General features: G+C 48.6%; 1 protein-coding gene and 1 pseudogene across 1 annotated transcript; both read right to left on the bottom strand.

Moving 5' to 3' along the window:
- Positions 1-1,334: 1,334 nt before the first annotated feature.
- Positions 1,335-4,774, bottom strand: LOC127198973 (uncharacterized; annotated as a pseudogene).
- A 5,124-nt stretch (positions 4,775-9,898) lies between these two features.
- LOC127198963 (THO complex subunit 4-like) lies at positions 9,899-11,710 on the bottom strand. Its single transcript, XM_051156876.1, has 2 exons — positions 11,666-11,710; positions 9,899-10,687 (listed from the first exon to the last, which is right to left on the bottom strand). Exons 1-2 carry the CDS (start codon positions 11,708-11,710, stop codon positions 9,899-9,901), a joined length of 834 nt encoding a protein of 277 aa, XP_051012833.1.
- Between the last annotated feature and the right edge of the window lie 2,458 nt (positions 11,711-14,168).

The following is a 14,168-nucleotide window of genomic DNA, read 5'->3' as shown; positions in this document are numbered from 1 at the left end:
TAATAAGACTGCAAGAGTTAGGGAGATGGGTTCTCTGCAGTACCGAGTTTTTTCATAACTGGTTTCAAATGTTGGGGAGGATTGGTAATAGATTCTTGGGATTAATTGGATAAAACACAGTAATCAGACGCTGAGAAAATAGCAGTGGATATACAATGGGTAAGTCCGGTGCTGCAGGCCCACCGTAAGTTGGGGGGAGGAATAAGAAAATGGTTATTACTGGCAGTAGTTATAGCATGAGTGTGGTTGCAGAGGTGTTGGTGACTGGGAGGTATGGTGCCTAGACAGGTGCCTAGTCCTGCAACTTCAGTCAGAATAAGTTTTCTGTGTTGGCCCCAGTTACAAGAAGAGTGATTAGTGGTATTAATGAAAGAGGTGGAGGTTGTGACCCCTTCATAGTAAGATGGGCTTGGGTTAAGGCAGAGCCAACAGGATTGAGTGGCCTGAGGATTAGTGGCATTAAGGGCTAAGAAAGCTCCTTTGACTAGGTTGAAGAGACTGTTACCTATGTTGGGTAAGGGGGGGTTCCCTTGTAGTAAAAGTGGCAGGGGTTAAGGCCAGGGTAGATGTGAGGAAAAGAGGAAGAGATGGCTGCATTCCGGTGTCGGCGAGAATGGGGTTTGGACCTATGGGTACTGGGAGTGGTTGTGTTACTATTAACCTGACTTTAAATAGCAGGCCATCATCATGCCTTTCTTTGTATAGTCGGAGACCCCATGTATGGCTGGTGAGCCATCCTTGACTCTGTTTTCCATTTTATGTAAATTGAATCTGTAGAGGGTGACACCATTGCTTACATTGAGTGTCTACCTGGGTGTACCAATTAGGTGAGGCTGTGTTGGGTCTGGAATAATTGGCCTTCACTATGATGTACTCCCAGGACTATGAGGGCTTCCAGTAAGTATTTGCTGAAGTTTCACACCCCCAGTTTTTACAATAGAATGTGGAAGACCCTCCACATTTGGCCACCATGGCTCTTGTTCGGTGTGAGCCAGGGCAGACGTAAAAAGACAAACGTCGTAACAAGCTCCTTCTCCTCGTAGTGCCACACACCCCCAGGGGTCAAGATCCAACCTCCCTTCAGGAGACTCTTTGGTGGGAGCCTCATTAAGGTTTGAGTGCCCCTCGATATCCCAATTAGCAGGAGCTCCCATAGCATAAGTCAGGGTACAGTGTAGGCCACCAGGTTCATAAGGGGGCTACGGACGAAGTCTCCCATATGGGTTCTCCAATATGGGAGAGAACTTGCCAAGTTAACTTCATGGGCTGCTGGGGATTTGAGGGAGAATCATAGCCAAAACAGGGTACAAGGATGAGAAGCAGAATACTCATAGTCAATCCCGTAATTGGGTAAGTCTTATCTTGAGTGGATCTTGGGAGCGATGGAGCTGCCATCGTGGTGTCTCTGGGGCGGAGTCAAGAGTCGCTGGGGTAGCTTTGGCATGAGAGGCGTGAACTCAAGTGGCTATTCCGTCAACCTTGAGAGCGGTGGGTGTGGTGAGCTGGACGGTGTAAGGCCCCTTCCAGCGAGGTTCGAGTCCTTGAGACCGGTGTCGATGAATGTAGACAAAGTCACCAACGAGGATGGGATGTCCTGCTGTCTGAGAGTAGCCAGGCTTGTAAAGTTTGGCCAGTGGGGCCCAAACTTGGGCTTGAACCACCTGGAGTCCTTTAAGGCAGGCCTGTAAGTCAGTTTTGGAAGCCGAAGGTTGATAAGAATTAAGCATAGCAGACAAAGGGGTGGTCCCCCACACAGGATTTCATAGGGGGTCAGGTTAAAGTGCGAGGGAGTGTTGCTGGCTCTGAATAGAGTAAAGGGTAGGAGATGTCTCCAATCTTTTAAGCCAGTCTCAATAGTCAATTTAGTCAAGGTCTCTTTTAGAGTCCGATTCATTCTTTCTACCTGTCCTGAACTTTGGGGTCTTTAAGCACAATGCAAATTCCAATTAGTCCCCAAGATCTTGGCCAGTCCCTGACTTACCTGGGAGACGAAGGCTGGCACGTTATCTGACCCGATTACCTGGGGAAGTCCAAACCGAGGAAAGATGTCTTCCAGGATGGCCTTGGTCACTGTGCTGTTTCTCGCCGGGTGGGGAAAGCTTCTATCCATCCTGAAAAAGTGTCTATAAAAACTAATAAGTATCGATAACCAGCACCTGGGGGATTTACCTCGGTAAAATCCACTTCCCAGTAAGTTCCTGGTCTGTCTCCGTGGACCCTGGTCCCTTCTGGGACTTGGTTCCTGCCAGCATTGACTTGTTGACAAGCCTAACAAGTAGTTACAGTTTTATCAACCAGGGCAGCAGCTCCAGGGATGATGAATTCTGTCTTGTCCAGGATCTGTTGAAGCTTCTTTGATCCTAGGTGGGTCCAGGTATGCATTTGTTGGACCATGGCAGCCGCATCGAGGGCTGGCAGGACAGTTTTACTGTCTTTTGTCCAATTTTTGGAAACTGGGTCAAATATAGCTCCTAAGGCTTGGGCCTGGGCCTGGTCCTCAGGAGAGTAGTTATAAGCCTCAGGCTGAGGGGGTTCTTTAGCCCCAATAGACAATACCAGGGGTCCCGACTTGGCTATTTGTTTTGCCAGGTGATCAGCCTGCTGGTTGCCCATGGCGACAGGATTTTGTTCTTTCTGGTGTCCTGGACAGTGTATGATGGCCACTTGTTTTGGCAGAAATAGGGCTTTGAGGAGAGCCTTAATTTCAGGCTTATTTTTAATCTCCTTGCCCTCTGAGGTCAGAAGTCCTCTTTGTTCATAAATACTCCCATGGACATGAGCAGTGGCAAATGCATATCGGCTATCAGTGTAAATATTAGCTTTCTTGTCTTTGGAAAGTTCTAATGCCTTGGTTAGGGCGACAAGTTCTGCCCTTTGGGCAGAGGTCCCTTGAGGAAGGGCCTGTGCCCAGATGACTTTCTGTCCATCTACCACAGCTGCCCCAGCCCTTCTGATACCTGAATCCAGGAAGCTGCTGCCATCAGTATACCAAGTATGATCAGCCTCTGGGATAGGATGATCTTCTCATGTACCATGTATTTCTGCCATCACTTGGTGACAGTCATGCGGAGTCTCTTGTGCCTGGTCTAGGGCTGGCAACAAGGTAGCTGGGTTGAGAGTCACTGGGGGACCAAAGACGACATCATCAGAATCTAAGAGCAAAGCCTGATAGTGGGTGAGACAGGCATTGCTAATCCATCTGTCAGGAGGTTGTCGCACTACAGACTTGAAGGCATGAGGCGTGATGATAGTCAGGGATTGTCCCAGGGTTAACTTGTTGGCATCTTTGGTCAACAAGGCTGTGGCAGCCGTGATGCACACGCAACAAGGCCATCTGGCAGTGATAGTATCTAATTGTTTGGACAGGTAAGCCACTGGTCATTTCCATGGTCCCAAAGTCTGGGTCAGCACACCTTTAGCAATGCCACCCCTTTTATCTATGAATAGAGTGAAAGGCTTGGAAGTGTCAGGTATCCCGAGGGCCGGGGCAGACAAGAGGGCCTTTTTTATTGCATCAAAGGCCTGTTATTGGGGTTTATCCCACTTGAAAGAGTCTTTATTTCGAGTGAGAGGTTACACTAATTCAGCAAAGCCAGTGATCCATAACTGACAGAAGCCAGCAGGTCCTAGGAACTCTCTGATTTGCCGAGGGTTGTGTGGTGGAGGGATCCTGGCCACTGTCTCTATGTGGCTTTTAGTTAGCCATCTTTTCCATTCTTTGAGAATATAGCCCAAATATGTTATCTCTTGTCTGCAGAGTTGTGCCTTTTTAGCTGAGGCCCGATAGCCCTTGTCACCCAGTTCCTGGAGTAGATGTTGAGTAGCTTCAATACAGGCCTCCTGGGTGGGGGTGGCCAATAAGAGGTCATCTACATATTGTAAGAGAGTTATTTCTGGGTGCATGACACGGAAATCAGTCAAATTCTGGTGGAGCGCTTCATCAAAAAGAGTAGGTCAATTTTTGAAACCTTGGGGAAGCGTGTCCAGGTAACTTGCCCCGAGAGCCCCAGCTCCCAGTCCTTCCATTCAAAGGCAAAGTATGGTTGGCTCTGAGGGGCCAAGGCAAGCAAAAGAAAGCGTCCTTTAAATCTAAGACAGTACACCAGGTAAAATCTGGCCTCAAGGTACTTAGAAGATTATAAGGGTTAGGCACTGTGGGATGGATGTCCACCACCCTTTTGTTTACTTCTCGGAGGTCCTGCACTGGCCTATAATCCTGTGTTCCTCGTTTCTTGACAGGCAAGAGTGGAGTATTCCAGGGAGAGTGACAAGGTCTTAGGACCCCTTAATGTAGGAATCGATTAATATGCTGCTTGATGCCCATTCGGACCTCTTGGCTCATAGCATATTGTTTTATAGAGAACGGTACAACCGTAGGTTTGAGAGTCACAATAATAGGAGGCTGTGTATGGGCCAGTCCTAGCCCTCCGGTCTCCGCCCAAGCTTGGGGAAATTGCTGGATCCAGGGGCTGTCTTCAGGGAGGGGGCCACGGGGGCTGGACTGAAATAACTGGTACTCATGCTGGAATTTGAGGGTGAGGACCTGTACAGGTGCTCCCTTGGAGCCTAATACTGTTGCCCCTTCCTCTGAGAAATGAATTTGAACCCCCAACTTGGTTATCAGGTCTCTCCCTAATAGAGGATAAGGACACTCTGGAACTACTAAAAAGGAGTGAGTCACAGTACATGTACCAAGGTTAACAGTCCGTTTGTTGGTCCATTGGTGTAGTTTGTCACCAGTTGCTCCTTGTACCCAGGATGTCTTTGAGGACATGGGTCCCGATCGCTGGGTTAGCATGGAATGTTGAGCACCTGTATCTATCAGGAAAGTGGTGCATTGCCCCTTAATGGTAAGGGTTAGCCTGGGCTCGGGGGGTGGGGGTGGGCTTCAGAGCCCCGACTTGCCTAGTCCCTGTCTTCACCCTGGGCCAGGATCAGGACAGGTTTCTTTCGATCTTTGGGATGCTTAGGGCAGTCTTTTAACCAGTATCCACATTCCTTGCAGTAAGCACATTGATTCTTATCCACACGGGGGCCACCTTTTTTCTCCCCCCTCTCTCTCATGTCCTTTATATTTAGTAGGTTCTGTCACTACAGCAGCCAAGATCTTACTCAAATGTCTATCTTGCTTACAATCCCTGTGATCCTCTCGTTCCTCCTATTCCCTTGCTAGCCTAGCTTCCTTTTCCTCTGGGGTCTCTCTCTTGTTATACACCTTCTCTGCATCTCTGACCAAATCCTATAATCCATATGTCTGAATACTATCTAGTCGCTGCAGCTTCCCTTTTATATTGGGAGCTGACTGATCTATAAAAGACATGGCCACTGTTGCCTTATGTTCTGGAGCCTCAGGGTTAAATGGAGTATACATGCGGAACTCTTCCAGCAACCTTTCCATAAAGGCAGAGGGCTTTCTTCCTTTCCCTGAGTAATAGTTCTTATCTTGGTCAAATTGATGGGGCGCTTTCCAGCTCCCTTGAGACCCGCCAATAGAGCCTGACGATAGATACGGAGACTCTCCCTACCTGCAGCCGTCTCAAAATCCCAATCTGGGCATGTCAAGGGAAATCTTCATCTATCTCGTTAGGGAGCTGGGTGGGTGCCCTGTTTGATCCGGACACATTTTTCCTCATTTCCAGGAGGACTCTCTGTTTTTCCTCCATGGTGAGGAGAGCCTGTAAAAGCTGTTGACAGTCATCCCAGGTGGGTTGGTGAGTTAAAAGGATTGATTCAATAAGGGAAGTTAGAGCCTGAAGGTCTTGTGAAAAGGAAAGATTTTGGGTCTTCCAATTGTATAAATCTGATGTGGAGAATGGCCAGTAATGGATGTCACCACTGATAGTACAAAGAGGAAACAATGATGAGGTTTCCTGGCCTGGATCTTGGTCCTGCCGGCTACGCAGGAGGGGAGGAAAAGGAGGGGGCAGGGAGGAATCTGAGGATTGTTGGGGGGAAGGTGTAAGAGAAGGAGCTGAAGGGGCTGGAGAGGGCGTGTGGGTAGATGAGGTAGGGAGAGAGGGGTTAGGGTCAGAGGGAGAACTCGAAGGCGTAGGGTAAGGTGGAGGAGGCAGGTCTAGTAGTAGAAGATCTTGTTGCTTGTTGTCAGGCAGCACGGGCTTTGTGTGAATTCCTGGGTGTTCTTCAGGTATCTCAGTACTCTCAAAAACTGCAGCTGGGAAGAGAGAGGTTGGCAGGGAGCCCAGGAAGAAAGACTTGAGCCACTGTGGTGGGTCTCAGACCAGGGATTCCCACATGATTATATATGGGACCTGATCTGGGTGGTCATGAGACCCAGGTCTGCAAACAACACCTTTAACCTGCAGGATAATAGTGAGGTTAAATGTTCTGTCTCTAGGCCACCCCACATTAAAGGTTGGCCACTCTGAGGCACAGAAAACCTGCCAGCGTCCTCTGCGGACATCCACAGACAAGTTATGTGCATGAGCTCGAACTTCCTTAAAATGGTTAAGAGTCAGAGTCAAGGGGGTCATCACTGTTTGTCCCATGTCAGTACAGTCGAGAGAGAGGATGACAGAGAGAGACAAGACAGAGACAAACAGACAAATAAAACTGAAACCTGTCAGCCACATGGCAAAATATCGGCGCCACAGACCAGAAATCACATCGAATGGCAGAACTTCTCTGCCGTTCGGATTGAGAAGACTGATACTATCATCGGCCCTCCTCCAAACAACCACCAGAGCGTCCTCCAGGGCGAAGGGGAGAAAGGTCTGGACATGTCTGTCCCCTTTTTCCTCCCAATACAGATTTGCGTGCTACAGAGGTGAACTGAAAGTGGCTCGCCAATCAGAAAAGGAAACAAACAGAAAGGAGCTCGCAAGAGCTCGCAGAATACAGACAGAAAGGAGAGCTTGCAGGAGCTCACAGTGCTCCTGCAGAGTACACAAAAGAGACACAGTGAAAATAACTCACGGTCTTAGAAGTCAGTCGGTGGCCCGAGCCGTTGAAACCTTGCAACAAGTGGGTTGGTGGTCTCAGGGAGACCCCCAAATCCGGGATGAGCCCCCACAGTGTTGGACCCTAGATTCAACTCGGGTAGGGGGTCATCGCCAGAGACCACTCGAGGACCACAGTGTTGATGTAAAAGCACAAGGTTTATTGCTGACGCGCGTCAGGGGACCTCAGTACTAACTCGAGAGACGGAGGCACCCCGAGTCACTGTTACAGGCTACTTTTAAAGGCTAAAACCGCAATGGTTAGGAGGGGCTGTGTGCCCTATGTTAGGATTGGCTCTGGTGGTCGCTAAGGGTGCTTGTCTAAATGTTATTGGCTATTGCAGGGGTCGTTGGTCTTGGGGGCTATTCTTGGCAAGGAAGGGTGTTGGGGAGTTTCCAGGGAATTTCCAGATTTTTTTTTCTGAGAATTGTTTACATTAGCTGAAATTGTTTATCTCAGTTGGCCACCTTGATCTTAGAAACTGAAACTGGCCTTCAATATTTTCTGGGTCACTTTCCCAAGCTTGTCTGGGTCATGTTCCCAGGCTTAGGCTGAGAGAGAGAGAGAAAGGGTCTTACACGATCCTTGATCCAACTTCTAAAAATTGGACAAAATGGCAAAGCTCTTCTGCCAACCCAAGAAGGAATAGCCATGATGCAACAACTGCATGCCTGGACACACTTGGGAACAAAGAAACTACATCAGATCCTAGATAGAATGGACTATATCGTCCCTGGGGCCCAGACCCTAATTAAAAAGATAGTGACCAGTTATCAAGCCTATCAACAAGTCAATGCAGCTAAAAATCATGCACCAGAAGGCACGAGAGTTTGTAGAGATCGACCCGGAACATACTGGAAAGTGAACTTCACTGAGGTAAAACCCCCAGCCACGGGTTATCAATACTTATTGGTTTTTATAGGCACTTTTTCAGGATGGGTAGAAGCTTTCCCAACCCGAAGCTAAACTGCACAAACAGTACCCAAGGCCATCCTAGAAGATATCTCTCCTCGATTTGGCCTTCCTAAGGTAATTGGGACAGATAAAAAGCTAGCTGTGGGCTCCCAGGTAAGTCAGGGATTGGCCAAGATCTTCGGGACTAATTGAAATTTACATTGTGCTTACAACCACAGAGTTCAGGTCAGGTAAAAAAAATGAATAAAACTCTAAAAGAGACCTTGACAAAATTAACCATTGACACTGGCTTAAAAGATTAAATATGCCTCCTACCCCTGGACCTATTTAGACCCAGAAACACTCCCTCATGCTTTAACTTGACCCCTTATAAAATCCTGTATGGGGGGCTACCCCCAATGACCACTATGCTTAACTCTTAACAGCCTTCTGCTCCCAAAACTGACTTACAGGCCTGCCTTAAAGGACTGCAGGTAGTACAGGCCAAAGTAACCCTTTGGCCTGCCTTAAACCATTTTCAAAACCTTAGCTGTGTTTTTCATACCAACCAATAAAAATATCCATTTGCTTTAAGAAGGAGACTTTAGTGTTTAGACCTAAATTCATGGCTAGGAGAGCCACATCTGGCCTTAGTTTTCCTATTTGTCCTTCTGGCCTTACACATTTGAGCCGTCCTCCACTTTGTTTTACCCAACGAGATAAAGTTCCAGTCCCTAGAAGATGGATGTTTACCTCCTGAAGAGACCAATCTGGATGCCAAGGTTTGGGTGGAATTCATTGTTTCATCTGCCTCTGTGTCCACGGCACTTCCAACCCCTTTGCCGTCTCTTTTCACTGCTAGCTTAGGTGTCTGCTCATTTGTAGCACTTGGGCAAATAATGCATTTGCTGGTCTTTCTTGAACACTTTCTTTTATCCATTGAAGCTGTTCAGTTCCTTCATTTCATCCAGAACAATGCTGTTTTCACAACAGGCATGAACTCTTTCATGGCTCTGTGGATGAGATTCTCCTACCCAGACAGGGAACACACCAATGGGACTCGATCTTTGGTGGGGGGTGGGTGCAGGAGGAGGGCAAGGATGGGGGTGGCAGGGTGCTGTGGAGACCCTGGGCCATCTGTGACAAAGATTGCCTTGCCTACTAGTTCTGGTTGATCCGGATTCATTGGTCCAAGGCTGGTCTTTGACACACATCCAGCAGAGTCCACAAGGCTGAGGCCTTCTTTTGGCATGCTCCCTGGAAAACCATAGCTTCTAGGACTGCCTTGCCTGAAATCCCTTTTCAGAAGGCCTTGCTTACCACAGTTGAAACATCTGACAGTTTGATTTTTCCAAAGACTTTGAGAAGTTCTTTCTTTTCTGAGATTAGCATCATAAACACGAGCAGCACACTCAGCCATATCTCTAATCCATCCTTTCCTGGAGCTGACCCTGCCTTTACAGGTAGACTCACTCTTATAGGTCATGACTTAGCACTTCCTTTTTTTCCCTCTATTTTACACACACACACACAGTACACACACACACACACACACACACACACACACACACACACACACACGCACGTTTCTATTTTATCATGGCAAAGGTGGAAATGATAACATCTCCACAAGAGCCACCAGTAAATTAATTATATCCCCGAAATAACTCAGCACAAAACACGAGTGTTGTACATTTTCCAAAGGTTTATTTATTTATTCGTTTATTGCTTGATTATGGATACAGTATTGTTCCAGGGTGTAAACCAACATGTCGGGAGATGGCACCAGATGTCATCACATTGAAGGCAGGCCCTCTGGATGAACAGCCAGTGCTCTTCAGCTCTGCAGCTCCCTTTTTCAGAGGGGAAAAGACAAAGTCTTTAAAAGAGTTTTTAGGCCCATGGAAAGGCAGGAATGAATAAATGAGTCACTGATGAAGACTGAGCAACCCAGCATTGTCTGCACAGTCCAGTTGCCACCCCTCCCTCTAGGGATCAGAGGAGGAGCCTTCTGGGTCCTGTTGTTTGTGTGGACGGGCTGGGCTGTTTAGCTGGTGTCCATGCTTGCAGCGTAAGCATCCAGCTGTGCGTCCAGCTCCTCTGCAGAAAGCTGCTGCTTGGAGTTGCTGCAGGTGCCCGTCTCTCTTCGCCTGCTGCCTCTCTGGGTCCCTCTCCAGGTGCCTCTCCCGGCAAAGCGCCCAGAGGCAGGGTTTCTACTCATGCCTCCTCTGTTGTGGCTTCGTGCAGGGCTCGGCTGTGTTTCCACCTGGGATGGGACAAGCTGGATGTCCAAAGGACGCCCGTCCAGAGGGACACCGTGGTACTCTCTCCTAGCCTTCAGGGCATCTGCCTTGCGTTCAAAGCACACATCTGCTGTCCCTAAACTTCGTCCAGCGCGATCATAGTGCACAGCTGCTCTCTTGAGCGGTCCGAATTCAGCAAAGAGGTTCTGAATATCAGCGTCTGACACTTGGAAGTGCAGGTTGGACAGCAGCAGCCTCCCAGAGGAGTCCAGGCTGGCTCCACGCGGGAAGGCGCTGTGGAATTGGTCGTGCTGCCACTTGTCTGGAAGTGGTCCGCCTCTGCTGTAGGGTGCCTGCCGGTTCCTCCTAGGCCAGGCATCGCGATGCCCACGCTGGGCGGCCTTCAGTGCGCCCCTGGGGCCTCCCTGGGAGCGGGCCCTGCCAGCACCCGTGTGCCCGCGGCCGCCAGGGCCAACTCGGCCTCGCTGCCTCTGGGTCAGCTTGATGATGTCATCCAAAGACATATCTAGTTTCTCCACCAAGGAGGGCGTGGAATGCGGCCCCAGACCCAGCCTGCGCACCTCAGAAGGAGCCTTGGAAAAGACAAAAGAGTCAGTCACTATTTGCAAAGGCAGCCTTTGCAAAACATGTGTGGAGCTTTAGTAAATGAGTCAGACCCCTCTCCTGATTCTTCAGCCCCAGCCCAAGCTTTTCAAGCTCTGAGACAAGAGTTGCCATGGCGTCAACAGCAGATTCCATCTGCCTTCGTAAATCCGCATAGCCACTTTCACCTAGCTCTGATCCTGGGAGCTAGCAATCCCTCTGGCCCCATCTACCTGTTCACAGGCCTTCCCTTCAGACTCTTTCCACCAGGATTGCCATGGCCACCCAGGACCCGGTTCCAAGATTGTGACTGCCACATCATTCCAGTCTTGGGGGATTAACCCTGGTTGGGCGGTGGGCCAGGAATTGAGAGTCTCCCTCACCTAGGATGAACGCACACCATAGGAGATGACCGATTGCCTCCATCTTCTCCAATGGAAGATGTCTCTGGGATTCCACTGCACTTCTCTAGAAACTTTGGGGGTGCCTCTCACCTCCGCGGTCCTCTCCTGCACTAGATGGAGAAGCTAGGGTTGGCTTTACAACCATCCTAGGCAACCCTCTTTCCCTTTCCCTTTCCTCAGGTGCTGGTGTGGTAGGCTCTGCCTGGGTCTGAGAATTTGTCTCACTCTCATGTCTGATTTCATCTGCCTGTGTCTGAGTCTCTTTCCTTTTCTCCTTAATAAGCATCTCTACTTTTCCCTCTAAGGCTTGGATCTTCTCCACCCACCATTTCTCTCCTGGACTACACACGGGCATTATGGCTACTAAGAAGGAAGCATGGGCTACCCAAAGGATGAGAATCCTGACAGCTATGGGGCTGGTGTTACCTAGGCCATTTCCCTTTTCATTTGCTGCTTCTCTTCTCAAGGCATCTAGAGTGGCACTAGGCAGGGTTCTAGAGCCTTCTGTGATGGGCCTGCCGGTCCTTAACTCTTCTCCCCTTGTGTACCTCTCAGATGACTTACCGAAGCTGAAGGCTTCTCGGTTTCTCCCCAGCTGGAGTGAGCCATCTCTCTGTCTGTGGGGTCTGGCCACTTGCTGGAGTGCCAAAGTGTTGTTTCCAAGGCAGAAGAAAGCCCCGATCCTTCAGGTTTTCTGAGGAAGTCTCAGGAGCCAGATGCTGGGGTGAAGCCCTGCTAGCTCAGAGGGCAGAGAAAGCACCCAGGGGTCTTCCTACCCAGCTCACGTCCTGAAGGAAAAAGATAAAAATAAATAACTAAACAAATGAATGAATAAATAAAATCCACAGACAGTCAGACAAACAAAGAAACAAAAACAAACCCAAGTCTCAAGGCTCGAAGCACCAAAAGCCAAGAGGCCCAAAGCCAAAAGCTGGCTAGCTCACCTGACAGCCCAGGAGGAAAAGGCCTGCTAGCTCACTGGATAGGCCAAGAGGGAAAAGCCAAAGGGTCTGTCTTCTTCTCCTGGCTGTCTTAAATACCCTTCAACTCCAAGCCCCGCCTTTCAGTTCAATTTCTGTCAGCTGGTTACTGGATCAGCCCCTTGCCCTAGGGTGGATTGATCAAACCCTCAGGGCAGAAAGCTCTTGGATTAAAAGTGTGAGTTTGTGCCTGGCTTGTTGGCACAGGCCTTTCATCCCAGCACTGGGGAGGCAGGTGGATCCATGTGAGTTACAGGCCTGCCTGGCCTACAAAGCCAGTCTAGGACAGACAAGGCTACCCAGAGAAACATGGCTGACCCCCAGGGAAAGAGAGTAATACACACAAGGAAAGGGTTTTATAGCTCACACCTCAGGGTTCACAATTTGATCAAATCTCCTGCAACAATTCACCTTGTGTTTCAGCCTGACATTTACTAGCAGCTTTTAAATGTGATCATTGTGATAGGTTTGCTTGTAGGTGTGTTTTGTTGGTGGTGGTGTGCTTTGCTTGTATATCTTATTGTTGCTCTTCTTCTTCTTTTACTTCTTCTTCTTCTTCTTCTTCTTCTTCTTCTTCTTCTTCTTCTTCTTCTTCTCCTTCTTCTTCGTTGTTGTTGATCTTCTTTTCCTTCTCCTTTTCTTCTTCTTTTTCTTCTTCATTTATTTACTCTAAATATGCATCCTAGTCGATTCCCTCATTCCTCCCAGTCCCTACAGTATCACCCCTCCCACCCCCCGATTCTTGGTACTTCTTCTGTGTCTGCCTGTGCCTCTGCCTCTTCAGTGTTGGTTGCAAAGGTCTGTGCCTAGCAGGGAGGGGGTTGTGGTTCCAGGTGGGAACCAGCACCTCTCTCATCATTGGAACTCTAGAATTTATAAAACAACTACTTGACAGAGATTTGCCTGCCTCTGCTAAGAAGGAAGGCATGCGCTCCCACCAGGCTGCTCCCAATCTTTTATCTTAGCTCCGAAGGAGTCCAACTCTTAGAGATTTAGAAAACCAGTGTGAACTGTAGTAACCCTTTGGCCTGACTTAAAACCTTTTCAAGCTCTTAGCTGTGTTTTTCATACCTACCAATAAAACTATCCATTTTCTTTAAGAAGGAGACTTTAGTGTTTAGACGTTAATTCATGGCCAGGAGAGCCACATCTGGCCTTAGTTTTCCGATTTGTCCTTCTGGCCTTACACATTTGAGTCGTCCCCCACTTTGTTTTATCCAACGAGATAAAGTTCCAGTCCCTAGAAGATGGATGTTTACCTCCTGAAGAGGCCAATCTGGATGGCAAGGTTTGGCGGGAATTCATTGTTTCATCTGCCTCTGTGTCCACGGCCCTTCCAACCCCTTTGCCGTCTCTTTTCACTGTTAGCTTAGGTGTCTGCCCATTGGTAGCACTTGGGCAAATAATGCATTTGCTGGTCTTTCTTGAACATTTTCTTTTATCCATTGAAGCTGTTCAGTTCCTTCATTTCATCCAGAACAATGCTGTTTTCACAACAGGCATGAACTCTTTCATGGCTCTGTGGATGAGATTCTCCTACCCAGACAGGGAACACACCAATGGGACTCGATCTTTGGTGGGGGGTGGGTGCAGGAGGAGGGCAAGGATGGGGGTGGCAGGGTGCTGTGGAGACCCTGGGCCATCTGTGACAAAGGATTGCCTTGCCTACTAGTTCTGGTTGATCCGGATTCATTGGTCCAAGGCTGGTCTTTGACACACATCCAGCAGAGTCCACAAGGCTGAGGCCTTCTTTTGGCATGCTCCCTGGAAAACCATAGCTTCTAGGAATGCCTTGCCTGAAATCCCTTTTCAGAAGGCCTTGCTTACCACAATTGAAACATCTGACAGTTTGATTTTTCCAAAGACTTTGAGAAGTTCTTTCTTTTCTGAGATTAGCATCATAAACATGAGCAGCACACTCAGCCATATCTCTAATCCATCCTTTCCTGGAGCTGACCCTGCCTTTACAGGTAGACTCACTCTTATAGATCATGACTTAGCACTTCCTTTTTTTCCCTCTATTTTACACAACACACACAGTACACAAACACACACACACACACACACACACACACACACACACACAC

This window comes from Acomys russatus, chromosome 2 (genome assembly GCF_903995435.1).
Source record: "Acomys russatus chromosome 2, mAcoRus1.1, whole genome shotgun sequence".
In the NCBI taxonomy this organism is placed as follows: Eukaryota; Metazoa; Chordata; class Mammalia; order Rodentia; family Muridae; genus Acomys; species Acomys russatus.
This window is presented reverse-complemented; position numbering and strand designations above follow the sequence as displayed.

Excerpts from the sequence above, each read along its gene's own strand:
- LOC127198963 (XM_051156876.1), bottom strand. The coding sequence starts at position 11,710 with ATGGCTCACTCCAGCTGGGGAGAAACCGAGAAGCCTTCAGCTTCG. Across the intron at positions 10,688-11,665 it reads CCGAGAAGCCTTCAGCTTCG|GCTCCTTCTGAGGTGCGCAG; the intron begins GTAAGTCATCTG and ends GTCTTTTCCAAG.